The 14,438-nt window shown below is 52.9% G+C and overlaps 1 protein-coding gene across 1 annotated transcript; it reads left to right on the plus strand.

Moving 5' to 3' along the window:
- The first annotated feature begins 439 nt into the window (after nt 1–439).
- Nucleotides 440–11,972, plus strand: LOC120404796 (maestro heat-like repeat family member 5). The gene is made up of 12 exons (XM_039537792.1): nt 440–469; nt 1,546–1,736; nt 2,150–2,287; nt 2,449–2,566; nt 3,025–3,168; nt 3,560–3,736; nt 6,017–6,172; nt 7,242–7,364; nt 7,737–7,839; nt 8,344–8,418; nt 9,234–9,387; nt 10,913–11,972. Exons 2-11 carry the CDS (start codon nt 1,549–1,551, stop codon nt 9,344–9,346), a joined length of 1,335 nt encoding a protein of 444 aa, XP_039393726.1. The 5' UTR covers nt 440–469; nt 1,546–1,548; the 3' UTR covers nt 9,347–9,387; nt 10,913–11,972.
- The last annotated feature ends 2,466 nt before the right edge of the window (nt 11,973–14,438 follow it).

Raw genomic sequence — 14,438 nt, forward strand, 5'->3', positions numbered from 1 at the left:
GCCTTTCCTGACCACTTTCCAAGCCTCTCCCTGGGGAGGGCAAGATTTGGCCAAGCAGGGAAGGTCTGATTTCTCTTTCTGAATCTGCAGATGTGCCATTGAGCTGTGGAAGGCCTTGGGTGAAGAACCACAGCTCCCCAGGGAGGTGCTGCAGCAGCTGCTGGACAAGCTCCAGCAGAGACGCCGGGAGGAGAAGAGCGGCAATCAGGGGCAGCTCCTGGCCCCAGCACGCCAAGCGCCATGCCTGCGGAGGGTCCGCTGGTCCCGCGGCTTCGGTGGAGCATCCGCAGGCGTGCCTGCGGGAGGTACACCCGAGCCGCAGGACCAGCAGACCCTCCGCAGGCACGTCTGCAGGAGGTCCACCAGAGCCGCGGGACCAGCGACCGGCAGAACGCCCCCCGTCACGTGCCGCCGTGCTTGGGGCGGCGAAATTGCTAGAGCCGCCCCTGGCGGCAATGTGTCTCTGGCTGTAAGTGAGATTTGAGATGTCACTTTGAGAACCCGCCACCACAGGGAGGATGGTGCATCTGGGTGTGTTGGCGGGGGGAGCTTCACCCGTTCTTAACTTCAGGCCACGGCTCCACTACACAATAAAGCCGACCTGCGTTACCTCAGCATACAGCCGCCACAGCAATTCCATCCCTTGTGTGTGTCTTCACTTTGCTGCTTGTGTCGGCAGTGCACGTCCTCAGCAGAAGCGCTCGTCTCGATTGTACGGTCAGGGTGGGGCATTGTGGGAAGGCTCCTGAAAGCCAGTTGATGTACGCGACGTTGTGTCTACACTGACACTGCATCGTCGTAACTGCATCGACCTGGACTCTCTGCCACTTGTGGAGGTGAAATTATGAATTTGGCACCAAGGGGCAGTTCTGCCAATGGGGAGGAAATTCCATAGTTAGGGTGATGCTGGGTGAGGGGCCTTGCATTGACATAACTCTGTAATGCAGACCAGGCCTTAGTGTGTCCTGGCCACCTCCTAGCAAACCCAAGAGGTGTAAATAAAGTTTCACCCAGGAAAAGTTACGGATCTGAAGTGGTTTATCTGCTGGTACCCTGGCTCTGTTGTCTTCTGCTCTAGGTGGCGCTTTAGTGAGCAGGTGCAGTTCGGGTGTCCCTTGGAAGTATCCAGGTTTCTGGCTCTGTACATTGTGACTAGAAATCTTCCCACCAGGGGATCATGAGCTGTCCGGTACTTTTGACTGGGCCAGAAACACTGGGGCTATGAGAACGGATCTCCTCAGGATGGTTTCAGCCCGTCCAGTCATGGCTGGAAAGCCAAAGCACAGGGTCTGCACCATTAAGAGAAATAATGCGGAATAACATCACCCATACTCTTCTGACCTTTCCGTAGGGCTCCATCCTGCTTCCGTTCCAGGAATGGGTGAAGGTTCAGGACCCTCCCAATGTCTCCTCCCCTCTGAGGAGCCAATCCTGTTTTGTAATAGGCTGGGGAGGAAATGAGACATGACAAAAGGACAATAGCGAATGGCAATGGGGGCAGGTGGCAGATTGGGATAGTTGAGTGAAATTCTTTCCCCCCTCCAGGCAATGAGGATCATTTACGAGGTCCTTTTCCTATGGGGATACCGAGAAGCCATCCTGGAAATGTATCCCCAGATGCTCATCCTCTGCGTCAGGCAAGTGCAGTATGTGATGGATCTGCACTTGCCAGGGACCTACATGGCCAGCACGACATCCAGCCCCGAGGAGGGATCCAGCCGCCTCGACCCCCTAAGGTAATGACTGAAAGGAAAAGGAAGAACAGATTTGTTCTGCTAAACACATGTGGTCTGTTCATGGCCATCATTTGTTTGGGTGCTATAGTTAGCCCAGGCTCGCTTACACCAACTAAGGATCTGGTCCCACATGCCCGCTTGAGTCCTGTTACCTGTCACAGTAAAGAATCAAGTATTCAACTGCATTGAGTGATGACATCAACCATCTTAAGAAGCTACAGTGTCACTAACTGGTTACAAACTCAATGAAACTGCAGTGTCGACAGGGCCCATTGGGCAGGGAAGCACCATGATATCACACTGGATCTATCCTCGGAGGCTAGCTCCTGCTGTCCATGCTGTGTGTGCCAGGACTTGTGCAGATTTGCCATGCTTGGGGCTCGTTATCTGACACTGGTATTTTTTATCTTTAGCATGTCGGTGGAGGCTGTGAAGACTCTCTTTTCAATGCCCGGATACTGGAAGGAATTTGCCAGCATCCAATTTCAGCAGGGTTGGGACATGATATCTTCACGATATTACTACTCGCAGGGTGTTGTCCTGATTGCAAGGTAGGAGCCCAAAGTTTCCTCTTCATTGGGTCTCTCTCTTGGGAATGGGATTGCCGTGTGAAATGTTCCTCTGTTCCAGGCTGCCATCTCAGCCCAGCAACTAGAGAGGAACTCTCTCTCCCCCTTGATAACCACAAGGGACTTTCTGCTTCATGTTCCAGAGCCATGATCGAGTTTGAGAACCCTCAGCTCCCTGCAGTCTTCAGAGAGGCCGTCACCATTGTCCAGAGTGAGAAGGAGGAGGAGCAGAGAAATATTGCCATGACTTTCTGCACTGAGGTGAGATTCATTAGTTGACAGGCACAAGACAGCCTTACAGCCAGCTAGCTCCTCTCCACACATGGATGGTCGTGGGGCATGGCAAAGAGAGGGTGAGATCGCTCTGGCTGGATTTGCCTAGATAGGATCATGTGACAAGAGGAGATGTTTCTCCCGTGCCCCAAGGCCATGCTTCTCTCCTCCCCTTTTCCTGGGGTTCTGCTTTCTTCTGCCCCAGGGGTCGCTCCATGGCACTCAATGGGGCCTGGAGATTCCCCTTTCCCTGGGGGTTTATTTGTGACTTGTGCATTAGTCTAAGTTCTGGGAATGAACCAACTGAAAGAGCAGCACCTGGTTCCCTACACACCACAGACTTTGTATGGGAGTAAGTGGCCATTTGGTCAAGATGAGTGTCCAGGGAACACACCTCACAGGAAGATCTCTGCTCCTCAACTGGATGTTGATTTGGCTCTTTCCAGTTTCTCCAGAGTCCTTCCATTGAGACAATACTGACAAAATCAGAGCTCCAGGCGCAGCTCATGGAATGGACCCAAGATAAAAATCCAGTTGTACGTCGGCTCAGTCTGCGAGGCCTTGGCAGTATTGTGCTCCAACCAAAAAAGGTGAGAGGTGTGGATTGCCTGGGGGACCGAGGAAGCCGATGTCTATTGAATAGCTCAGAAATGAGAGCAAGATCCCCACACAAGCCTTGTTGTTTAACGCACAGCACTCAAATGTTGGAGGTGCTTTAGTGAGCAAATCAAGGCACGACGTGGTCCCTGCTCCCGTGAGCTGGTGCAATGGGGGAGGTGCAATGGGGTGCAATGGGGGAGGCGGGTGAGCAAAGACAAAGGTTACAGTAAGCAGCAGGCAGAGAGTGACAGGAGAAGGACTTTGTGCCCCGTTGGGGGGCTGTGCCAGCCGTGGTTTCTCATAGGTGAGAGTGGGATGGGCCAGCATATGCCCCAGGGTGTCACCCAGGATAGTAATGAGCTGCCTTCTTCATTCCTGCAGGTGCAATCGTTACGAGCCCAGCTGCCAGCGATCATGGACATGTTCTGTGACAGGGATGGAGTGTGTGTCATGGGGGCCATGCATAAAGCTGGAGACATCATCTACCTCCTGGATGGGGAGGGGCTTGGCTCCATCTCCCAGGACATTGCAGTCAGCCTTCGCCCCTTCATTGATGACGTAAGGCTGGGAAACACAGGAGAACCCCATTCCCCCTTGTCAAGGTTTCGTCCCCCACTTTGAACTTTAGAGTACAAATGTGGGGACCTGCATGAACACTTCTAAGCTTAATTCCTAGCTTAGATTTGGTAACACTGCCACCAGCCAGAAATCAGTGTCTGGCACACTTACTGTCCCCCCAAAACCTTCCCTGGGGAACACAGATCCAAACCCCTTGGATCTTAAATCAAGGAGAAATTAACCATCCCCCCTCACCAATCCCTGGTGAGTTCAGACCCAATCCCCTTGGATATTAAAACAAGGAAAAATCAATCAGGTTCTTATAAAAGAAAGCTTGTAATTAAAGAAACAGAAAGGTAAGAACATAAGAACATAAGAACATAAGAAAGGCCGTACCGGGTCAGATCAAAGGTCCATCTAGCCCAGTATCTGTCTACCGACAGTGGCCAATGCCAGGTGCCCCTGAGGGAGTGAACCTAACAGGCAATGATCAAATGATCTCTCTCCTGCCATCCATCTCCATCCTCTGACGAACAGAGGCTAGGGACACCATTCTTACCCATCCTGGCTAATAGCCATTTATGGACTTAGCCACCATGAATTTATCCAGTCCCCTTTTAAACATTGTTATAGTCCTAGCCTTCACAACCTCCTCAGGTAAGGAGTTCCACAAGTTGACTGTGCGCTGCGTGAAGAAGAACTTCCTTTTATTTGTTTTAAACCTGCTGCCTATTAATTTCATTTGGTGACCCCTAGTTCTTGTATTATGGGAATAAGTAAATAACTTTTCCTTATCCACTTTCTCAACATCACTCATGATTTTATATACCTCTATCATGTCCCCCCTTAGTCTTCTCTTTTCCAAACTGAAGAGTCCTAGCCTCTTTAATCTTTCCTCATATGGGACCTTCTCTAAACCCCTAATCATTTTAGTTGCTCTTTTCTGAACCTTTTCTAGTGCTAGAATATATTTTTTGAGGTGAGGAGACCACATCTGTACACAGTATTCGAGATGTGGGCGTACCATGGATTTATATAAGGGCAATAATATATTCTCAGTCTTATTCTCTATCCCCTTTTTAATGATTCCTAACATCCTGTTTGCTTTTTTGACCGCCTCTGCACACTGCATGGACAGGTAAAAATCATCTCTGTAAAATCAGGATGGAAAATGCTTTACAGGGTACTTAGATTTATATAGCCCAGAGGAAACCCCCTCTAGCCTCAGATTCAAAGCAAACAGCAAACAGAGGTAAAAATCCTTCCAGCAAAAAGAAACATTTACAGGTTGAGAAAACAAACATAAGACTAACACGCCTTGCCTGTGCTACTTACAAGTTTGAACATGAGAGACTGATTCAGAAAGATTTGGAGAGCCTGGATTGATGTCTGGTCCCTCTCAGTCCCGAGAACGAACAACCCCCAAAACAAAGAACACAAACAAAGAATTCCCTCCACCAAGATTTGAAAGTATCTTGTCCCCTTATTGGTCCTCTGATCAGGTGTCAGCCAGGTTTACTGAGCTTCTTAACCCTTTACAGGTAAAAGAGACATTAACCCTTAACTATCTGTTTATGACACCCCCCACTCTGCCTGTCTCTGGTGCCCTTGTCGCTCTCTCCCCATCCCCTTTCCTCCCACCCCTCAGCCCTGCCATGGAGCCTCCAAGGGGTGCCCCTGCCATGGGTGGGGAATCTCCTGCTCAGCCACCTCCCTTTCAGAGCTCTTCTCCGCAAACCTCAACCCCAGCGCCGTGCTCCCAGCCCCTGCTGCAGCCTGGCCTGGGGGAGAGGGGCCTGGCACTGGGCAGATGACCAGCTGTCTGGAGAACACCGGCGCCTAAAGAGATGGAGATTCTCAGCAGGAAAGAGGTGGGTCGGGAATGGCCCAGCTCTCAGGGGCACCAAAGAGCAAAAGAACTGCTGTGTTTTGTAGCAGCACCTCCCTGAAAGGCTCCAGCAGCTGCTCCTCCCCTTCCCCAGACCGGTCTCCAGCAGCCTTCCCTCCCTCTCCCCTCATCGTCTAGGGGTCTAGGATTCTGTGCTCTCCAGACAGACATTGCGTCTAGGACACCATGGGACTGCAGTCCTGCACAGCGTCTCAGGCTCTGTTCTGTACAAGATGTCTATGGCGCTGGCCTGATGGCCTCACAGCTCCCACGAGCCAAGTCAGTTAACACGGGGCAACCGGAGCAGCGTGCGGATTATGACTCTGTCGCGTTATGCTCTGATCCTGCCTGGTTTTAACCGGGCTTCCCCACTCCCTGTGTGTCATTGCCAGGAGAGGGGCAGTGTGCGCTCCGCTGCCATTTTACTGCTTGGCAACGTGGTGAGCAGCGTGAAGGACCCGGACAAACCCATGGTGCAGCAGGAAATGATCCACTGCTTGCTCCCGCTGCTGCTGCATCTTGAAGACCAGGATGAGAGTGTGACACTGGTAAGTGCCACGGTCATGATTTTCTTAAGCCGCAAAGAGCCAGAATCCCCTGGGGCCCCCACTCCATTCATGGCCAGAGCCCCTTACCCAAATAGAGTCTTCTCCTCCCTGCTTCACTCCATGCTGGGGCCTAGTGTCTCACCCATTCTCACAGCACACAGCACAATTTGGAAGAAAAGCCTTCTTCTGGGAAAGAGTCCTGACAGGCCTCAGGTCTTTGGGCTGCTGCATCCAAAGGTTCACAACAAGAGGCAGCAAAAGAAAAGGGAGCATAGATCTGTAAGTGCCCTTCAGTTCAGGGAGCTGATATCTGCCCACAGCCTTCTGGAAAGTGGGTGCAGCTGCCCTGACTTCTTCCCTGGAGCTCCTGAGAGACCTTCTCCAGGTCCCAGCTTCCCAGACTGCACCGGACGTTGCCCTCTTTCATTGGGCCAACTGGGATGTGGAGGGAAGCCTGATCTGGGGCCCCTTTGCTCCGACTCTTTGGGATCCCAAAGCTGACTCACGCTCTCATGCAGTCTCTTTGCGCCTAAGGACTGAGCTGTGGAGATCTCTTATGAATCTTTCCAGGGCCATCCATAGAGGTACACAGGGCCTGGAACAACACACCCTACTCTGCCCTAAGCCCCACCCTCACTCCATCCCTTCCCCCAAGTGCCACCCCACCTCTTCCCACCCCTGCTCCACCCCCCGCTCCATCCCTATTCCTCCCCTCCCCCCAACCCCTCACCCCCTCATTTCCCAAATGATGCTGGGAGCTGGTGAGGTGGGGCATAACATAGTGGGACTGGAAGTTCTGCTCCTGGCCCCAGCATGGCCCACGTCCTGTATCCCCCTGAAATGCAGGGCCCCCCAAAGTGCAGGGTGCTGATCAACCACCCCAAACCATCCAAAGACCATCTGACTCTCTCCAGCCAATTCCCTCTCCTGAGCACACTCCTGTATACAACAAATGACAGGAATCTCCACTAGCAGGAAAAGCAGGAGAACAAGGGACGGGGAAGGTCCCATGTCCCCCAGACTATCCCTCTCTCAGTGAGAACCCTCTTGGTCTCACCTTCTCTTGCAGAGATGCAAACTGACGCTTTTCCGCTGCGCAGTGTTTCTCAGGTGGGTTCATTTGAAGACGCTGTTCCGCAGCATGGCCTGGGATGGCTCCTCACAGCTCCTGAAGTGTGCCTGGAAGTGCTTGGTAGGTCAATTCCTTGTGCCTTGAGAGTGGTGAATGGGGACTTGAGGGATACCTTTCTAACCCCACACCCTGAGTATCCATCCGCTTCCGTCGGGTGGGAGGACTCTATTCCAGGCTCTCTGCTGGTTCATTTCTGCAGGAATTTTTGAAATTTTTCTCCTCAACTGTCAGTCCTGCAAACTTTTGTCTTTAAAAATGAAAGCTGAGATTCTGGAGAACACAATAGTAGCTCCAGAGAGGTGCTGCTATGGTGTATGGGCTCATACTGGCTGTTGCCATGCCATGGCTCTATGCTTTGGCTTCCCTGGACTAGTCGTTGTGGGAAGAACATGTCATTTGTATATTGTGCGTTTCTTCCTTCTTTCTTCCTAGATGCAGAACAACAAAAGCCACATCCCCAAATTCCTGTTCCAGGCTTTAGAGTACCTGGAAAGCTCACAGACAACAATCAGACATTCTGCAGCCCTGTTCATTGGTAAGCTGAGCAACTTCACTTGATCTTTTTTGAACTGCTTCCTTCAAAGCCCTTTTTAAGACTGCTGCTCTGTTCCCTCCGACAGCCCCAGAATCCTGAAAGTAAGTGTGTGTGTGTGTGTGTGTGTGTGTGTGTGTGTGTGTGTGTGTGTGTGTGTGTGTGTGTGAGAGAGAGAGAGAGAGAGAGAGAGAGAGAGAGAGAGAGAGAGAGAGAGAGAAATTAACATGACTTCCAAGATGAAGGGAGCAACTTAACTGTATCGACCGCACCAACTTCCCCTGCCCACAACTCCTCTTTGGCTGCGCCTTAGGGAAACCAGCATGATGTGAATTCAATCTCCTTTGGAAATCAGTCTCTCAGTGACTTCTAGGCTTCTGATGCTTTATCTAATGTGCTTTAGATAAATGTATTTAATTTCCCAAGGGCGGTCTTGGGAGAAAGGCTGCATCTTTTGCAGTTTTCAGAGAAGGATTTGAAAAGTAATGAGATTCATTATCTGTCTAGGAAATACCATCCATCATTACTGCGACTTGTTGTCTGAAACAGTGAATGAAGATGGCATCTCCCGCCTGTATGAAGGTAAGGAAATACCTCTGTGTGTTTGTGCCTCTGTGGGAAGTACAGGGGTGCAGCACAGGGCCTGAACACAGGTTTGAATGTGTCCCTCTCTGTCTAAGGACAGTGTTTAAGGAAGAAGGATGGTCACGCGAGCTTTCATTGAGGTGCCACAATATGTGTATGGGAGTAGGGGAATTCCATCCCTAGCTCCTAGAATAGACGTAGCCTTAGAGCTGTGTGGGGAGACTGTCTTCATAAAGGTCAGAACGTCTCTAAAGGAAGGCCTGACTGAATTGAAAAGGGCTGTTGTTATTATTAAGGATGATGATGATGATGACAATTACCCTCTGTAGGGAAAGATTCATCACTTGCCCTCCCTGTAATGGAGAGATTTCAGGCCAGGGAACCAGGAAATCCCCTGAGTGCACATTGGAAACATCTTTTCCTGTGACCTCTTAAGGAACGAAGGCACAGGGCCACAAAGGATTTCAGTAGATGCTAGGAGTCTAAATCCCTTTGCGGATCTGTGCGTAAATGTTGGATCATCTAACAGCTCTGCTGTTGTCACTTTTCTGTTCCATCCCAAGAACAGTTGCCCCCACCTGCCTGTGTTTTAGCGTGTGGAGGTGTGTATGCTGGGGGAGGGGGAAGTTACGCACGGAATGGGGTCTCCTCTCTGTCCAGGGCTATTTTGGGAGTAGCAGAGTTGTTGTTTCTTGCCCCCAGACTCTTGGGTAGCTAATAGCATGTGGCAATGGCCATCTGAAGGGGAGGTTTCCTAGGCATCAGTCACATCAGCACCATGGGGCTTTCAACCTGTTTCCTTTTTGTTTCAGCTTTTCAGGAAGCGCCTTTGACATCTGACAGGACCACAGGGCACATCCTCAATAGATATTACAAATGGCTGCAGAAGCTTGGAAATCTCGTGTCGGGTTCCACATTTGACTAGGGAAGCGGGACCGACACAGAAGACCTCTTTGTCCTGCTATGGTACGTACAACAGTGTCTTTGGAACAGGGACTGAACAACGAGGTGGATATCGGCAGATGACAGAAAATTATGTAGGTCAGTGAGGCGTAGAGAAGACTTTGAAGAAGTTGAAAGGGATCTAATAAAGCCATGTGACTGGGCAGCACAATGGCAGATGAAAACCAGAGCTGACAAAAGCAGGGCCATATGCATGGAAAGCAGTGAGGTGAACGAGTCCTGCATATCACTGGTGTCGGACACCAAAGCACGGATGGTTGGGCCCAGTGGCTGGAGTAGTGGGGGTGGGGCCTAGTGGTCAGGGTGGTGGAGGTCGAGCCGAGGGGAGCCAAGGGTTGGAGCCGGAGTCAGGAGTCAAGAGCAGGATTGGAACAGGCTAGGACAGAGATCGGCAATCTTTCAGAAGTGGTTTGCCGAATCTTCATTTACTCACTCTAATTTAGGATTTTGCGTGCCGGTAATACATTTTAAAGTTTTTAGAAAGTCTATTTCTAGAAGTCTATAATATAGAACTAAACTATTGTTGTATGTAAAGTAAATAAGGTTTTTAAAATGTTTAAGCAGCTTCATTTAAAATTAAATTAAAATGCAGAGCCCCCAGACTGCTGGCCAGGACCCAGGCAGCGTGAGTGCCACTGAAAACCACCTTGTGTGCTGCCTTCAGCACCCATGCCATAGGTTGCCTACCCGTGGGCTAGGAATAGGGCCAGGGCAGGATTAATGATTCCCAGCCAATGGGAGCTGTAGCCTACAGACAAGAGAAGCTCATAGACAATCACTATCAGGGTTGGAAGAGTCCTCAGGAGGTCATTTAGTCCAATCCACTGCTCAACACAAGAGCGATCACCAACTAAATCCCCAAATGGCCCCCTCAAGGGTTGAGCTCGACAATGCTCAAACCACTGAGCTATCTCCCAGGACAGAGACTCCTGGTGTGGTGCTTGTCGTGGTGTCGCGGCTGGGGGGCAGGGGGAGGAACGGCAGCACGCGGAGCTGCCTCACCCCACCCCAGCCAGGCAGAGCCGGCCTGGCTGGAATGCAGCACGCAGGGGCTTTAGTGCCTGTACCACGGGGCCCCCCTTAGCCCTACTCCTTTCATGAGTGCATCACTGCCCCACTTCTGCCCCATCCCCACACCTGTTTACAGGGCAGAACCTGTAGCTGAGCTCTGAAATCTCTCTCACTTTAATGAAGTTACTGCAGTCAGTTACCCCACCTTTGGGCTCCATGTCTGACATCTCTTCCCACTGCACAGAGCCCTACATTCACAGAGCTTCTCGCATGTGATTCCCTCACTCATCAGAGCCAGGCGGAGAGAGGAGAAATTCTCCCAGACTCCTTTATCCATTGCCAGCCCACAGGGTAGCGGAGGTGGTGGGGGTTGGGTTCTCTCTTTACGCAATGCCAGCTCTCAGGGAAGTTACAAATGAGCATTACCATAGTGGGTTGGTTTTGTGCTGTGGAAAACTACCCTGCTTGAAAGGTTTGTTCTTCTGATTTGTGTTCCTGCCCTTTCTCCCTCTTACAGACATCTAGAGGCTAACAGGAGCCAACTGAGCCCACCACTGATCACATCTCTTGGGAGACGCCAAAGCAGCTGTTGCATGGGAAGGAGGAGACAGAAGAGTCAGAGCAGGATGTGCCGGGGTGCACCAGTCACACATAACCCCACAGTCTAGGCGGAAGAAGCCAAGCCCCTCCCCAGCCCTGCCAGACATGCTACACCAGTGTGAAAGGGAGCAGCTCAGCTCAGTCTAGACAGATGCCAAAAATGGAGGATGCACATTGTAGGCTCCAGTCCAGAAGCAGCTGAAGCCCCTGACTGCAGAGCCCCGAGGTGCCGAGACCCAACCCCATCCCCGGGTGCCTGCAGACGTGCAAGGGAGCTCGCAGTCTCTGGGAGTTTCCCACGCCGGGAGCCCAGAGACCCCCAGCCCCATGGCCTAGAGACATCTCGTAGGAAGTAACCTGGGAGAACTAGCCTCTGTCATGCTGAGTGACATCAGATGTTCTGGTTGGATCCCCACTGACCTAATGCCAAACACATTGGCCATGGACAAGGCCCTGGGCTAGGACCCGGGAGGGAGTAACAAGGGCCTGGGTCCCCCTGCCCCGGCCACCATCCATCCTTGGGTGGCAGCCCACCTCCTCAACGTGCCACTAGACTATACAGTCCCAAGAAGAGGGGCAGCCATCTTGTCTCTGAACTCTCAGCCAAACAACCCTGCGCTGAAGGGCAGCGATATTGACTCTGGCCGTTGCACTGAGGGAGAGAGCAGCCATATTTTCTGTAGCCATCGGGCCACACAGGCATGAGAGACAGGATAGCAGCACAGACTCTGGTCTCTGGGCTACACAGCCCCACCGGAGAGGACAAACGCACGGACTCTGGTCGTTGGGCCACACAGCCCCGATGGAGAGGGCGGCCGCACTGACTCTGGTCGCTGGGCTACACAGCTCTGAGTGGGAGGGCGGCCGCACTGACTCTGGTCGTTGGGCCACACAGCCCCGACGGAGCGGGCGGCCGCACGGACTCTGGTCTTTGGGCCCCACTGCCCCGACGGAGAGGGTGGCCGCACGGACTCTGGTCGTTGGGCCACACAGCCCCAACAGAGAGGGCGGCCGCACGGACTCTGGTCGTTGGGCCACACAGCCCCGACGGAGAGGGTGGCCACTTGTACTCTGGTCGTTGGGCCACACAGCCCCGACGGAGAGGGCAGCCGCATGGACTCTGGTCGCTGGGCCACACAGCCCCGACGGAGCGGGCGGCCGCACGGACTCTGGTCTTTGGGCCACACAGCCCCGACGGAGCAGGTGGCCGCACGGACTCTGGTCGCTGGGCCACACAGCCCCGACGGAGAGGGCGGCCGCACGGACTCTGGTCGTTGGGCCACACAGCCCCAACAGAGAGGGCGGCCGCACGGACTCTGGTCGTTGGGCCACACAGCCCCGACGGAGAGGGCGGCCACTTGTACTCTGGTCGTTGGGCCACACAGCCCCGACGGAGAGGGCGGCCGCATGGACTCTGGTCGTTGGGCCACATAGCCCCGACGGAGAGGGCAGCTGCATGGACTCTGGTCGCTGGGCCACACAGCCCCAACAGAGAGGGCAGCCGCACGGACTCTGGTCGTTGGGCCACACAGCCCCGACGGAGAGGGCGGCCGCACGGACTCTGGTCGTTGGGCCTACAGCCCCAACAGAGAGGGTGGCCGCACGGACTCTGGTCGTTGGGCCACACAGCCCCGACAGAGAGGGCGGCCACTTGTACTCTGGTCGTTGGGCCACACAGCCCCGACGGAGAGGGCGGCCGCACGGACTCTGGTCGTTGGGCCACATAGCCCTGACGGAGAGGACAAACGCACGGACTCTGGTCGCTGGGCCACACACCCCCGACGGAGAGGGCAGCCGCATGGACTCTGGTCGCTGGGCCACATACCCCTGAGTGGGAGGGCGGCCACATGGACTCTGGTCATTGGGCCACACAGCCCCGATGGAGAGGGTGGCTGCATGGACTCTGGTCGTTGGGCCACAAAGCCCCGATGGAGAGGGCCGCCATTTTGACTCTGGCCATTAGGCCAAACCACACTGAGGCTAAGGGCAGTTATTTGGTTTCAGCCATGGGACCTCACCCCTTGACCACTAAGGCATCGCTCGTCTGTCTCCATGAGAATGACCCCATGACATGAGACTTTCGGGGTGAAGATGCAAACATGAGCAGAAGCAAGGAGTGGCACGTGATCCCTCTAAGAGCTCCTCCCACTCTACCATTCTGGGAGTGTTTTATTGCCATCAGTCTGGATTAGGAATGGATTTGAGCAATGGGGGGAAGTTCTGGGGCAGAGTGACCCATCCGGAAGTGGGTCATGTGACCCCTCCAAGAACTCACCCCAGTTGGGGTGGGCCTCATCCCCTTAGGACCAGCCAGAGAGGGGATTTCACCAGATAGGGTAAGTGCCGTGGTGGGGTGACCTGCCCGTAAGAGGGGCCCATCACCCCTCCATGAAATCCCCCCACTGTCCTCTACTAATCGGTCAGGGTTTCACACTCACCCCTTAGGCCATCCCAGAAGGGAAACGTACCAATCAGAATAAGTAGCACCTGAAGGCCTAGGCCAGAAGCCGCTGATCTCCGGAGCTCCATGTTTGCGTGGCTGGCAGCATCGTCCTGAAAGTTGCAACCCAACACTGCAGGGAAGAGGCTGTCTCGTTCCAAGGATGTGTTTTGTGGAAATCATGGCCTAGACCTTCGAGCTATATCTGTTCTGATTGGTACATGTTTCCCTTGTGTGATGGCCCAAGGTGGGAGTGAAACCGTTGCCAATTGGTAGAGGATGGTGGTGGTGTGGGGACTTTTTAGAGGGACCACGGGATCCTGTTGTGGGCAGGTCACTCTGCTACATCACTTCCGTGTTTGGTCAAATCCCCTCTCGGGGTGGTCCTACAGGGCTGATGCCCACTTTAATTGGAGAGGACAGAGGGAGGAGTTCTCAGAGGAGATACACAAACCCTTTCTGGATGAGTCACCCTGTCCCGGAACATCCCCCGATCGGTCAAATCCAGTCTCCGGGTTGTAAAATGCTGGTTGCCCCTGCCAAATTTTAGTAAAAGAAGGGAAGAAAGGCATCAATGTTTTGGGTTATCTAAAGGGGGCCATCTTGGACTTGGGAAAATAATGTGGTGACCTTTTGCCATGTGCTCTGTTCTTTTGGGTTGGGAAGCACACTCCCACGCACAGATTGAATCCGGGTAGATAGGGTCTAACATCCAGGCAGAGACGACGCAAAGAGGGATAGGGAGGGGATTTAGTTAGGTCTACTCACCCGTTCCTGTGTCCATCATCAAAGTCTGTCCCTGACATCCAATGTCAAAAGAGCAGCAGTCATCCATCGCTGCCCCTGCATGAGTAGAGAGAGAATATCAACATTACTTCATGGGTGTAACTGTTATTGAGAGTGGAGCATTTCCAGAGATTTGTTTTGTTAATCTGCCCCTTCTCTATCCTATCCTAGCCCTTTTCCCCGTAGTAAATAAAGTCTTGTTTGTGTGGTTACTACT

Source organism: Mauremys reevesii, linkage group 4 (genome assembly GCF_016161935.1).
Source record: "Mauremys reevesii isolate NIE-2019 linkage group 4, ASM1616193v1, whole genome shotgun sequence".
NCBI classification, from domain to species: Eukaryota; Metazoa; Chordata; order Testudines; family Geoemydidae; genus Mauremys; species Mauremys reevesii.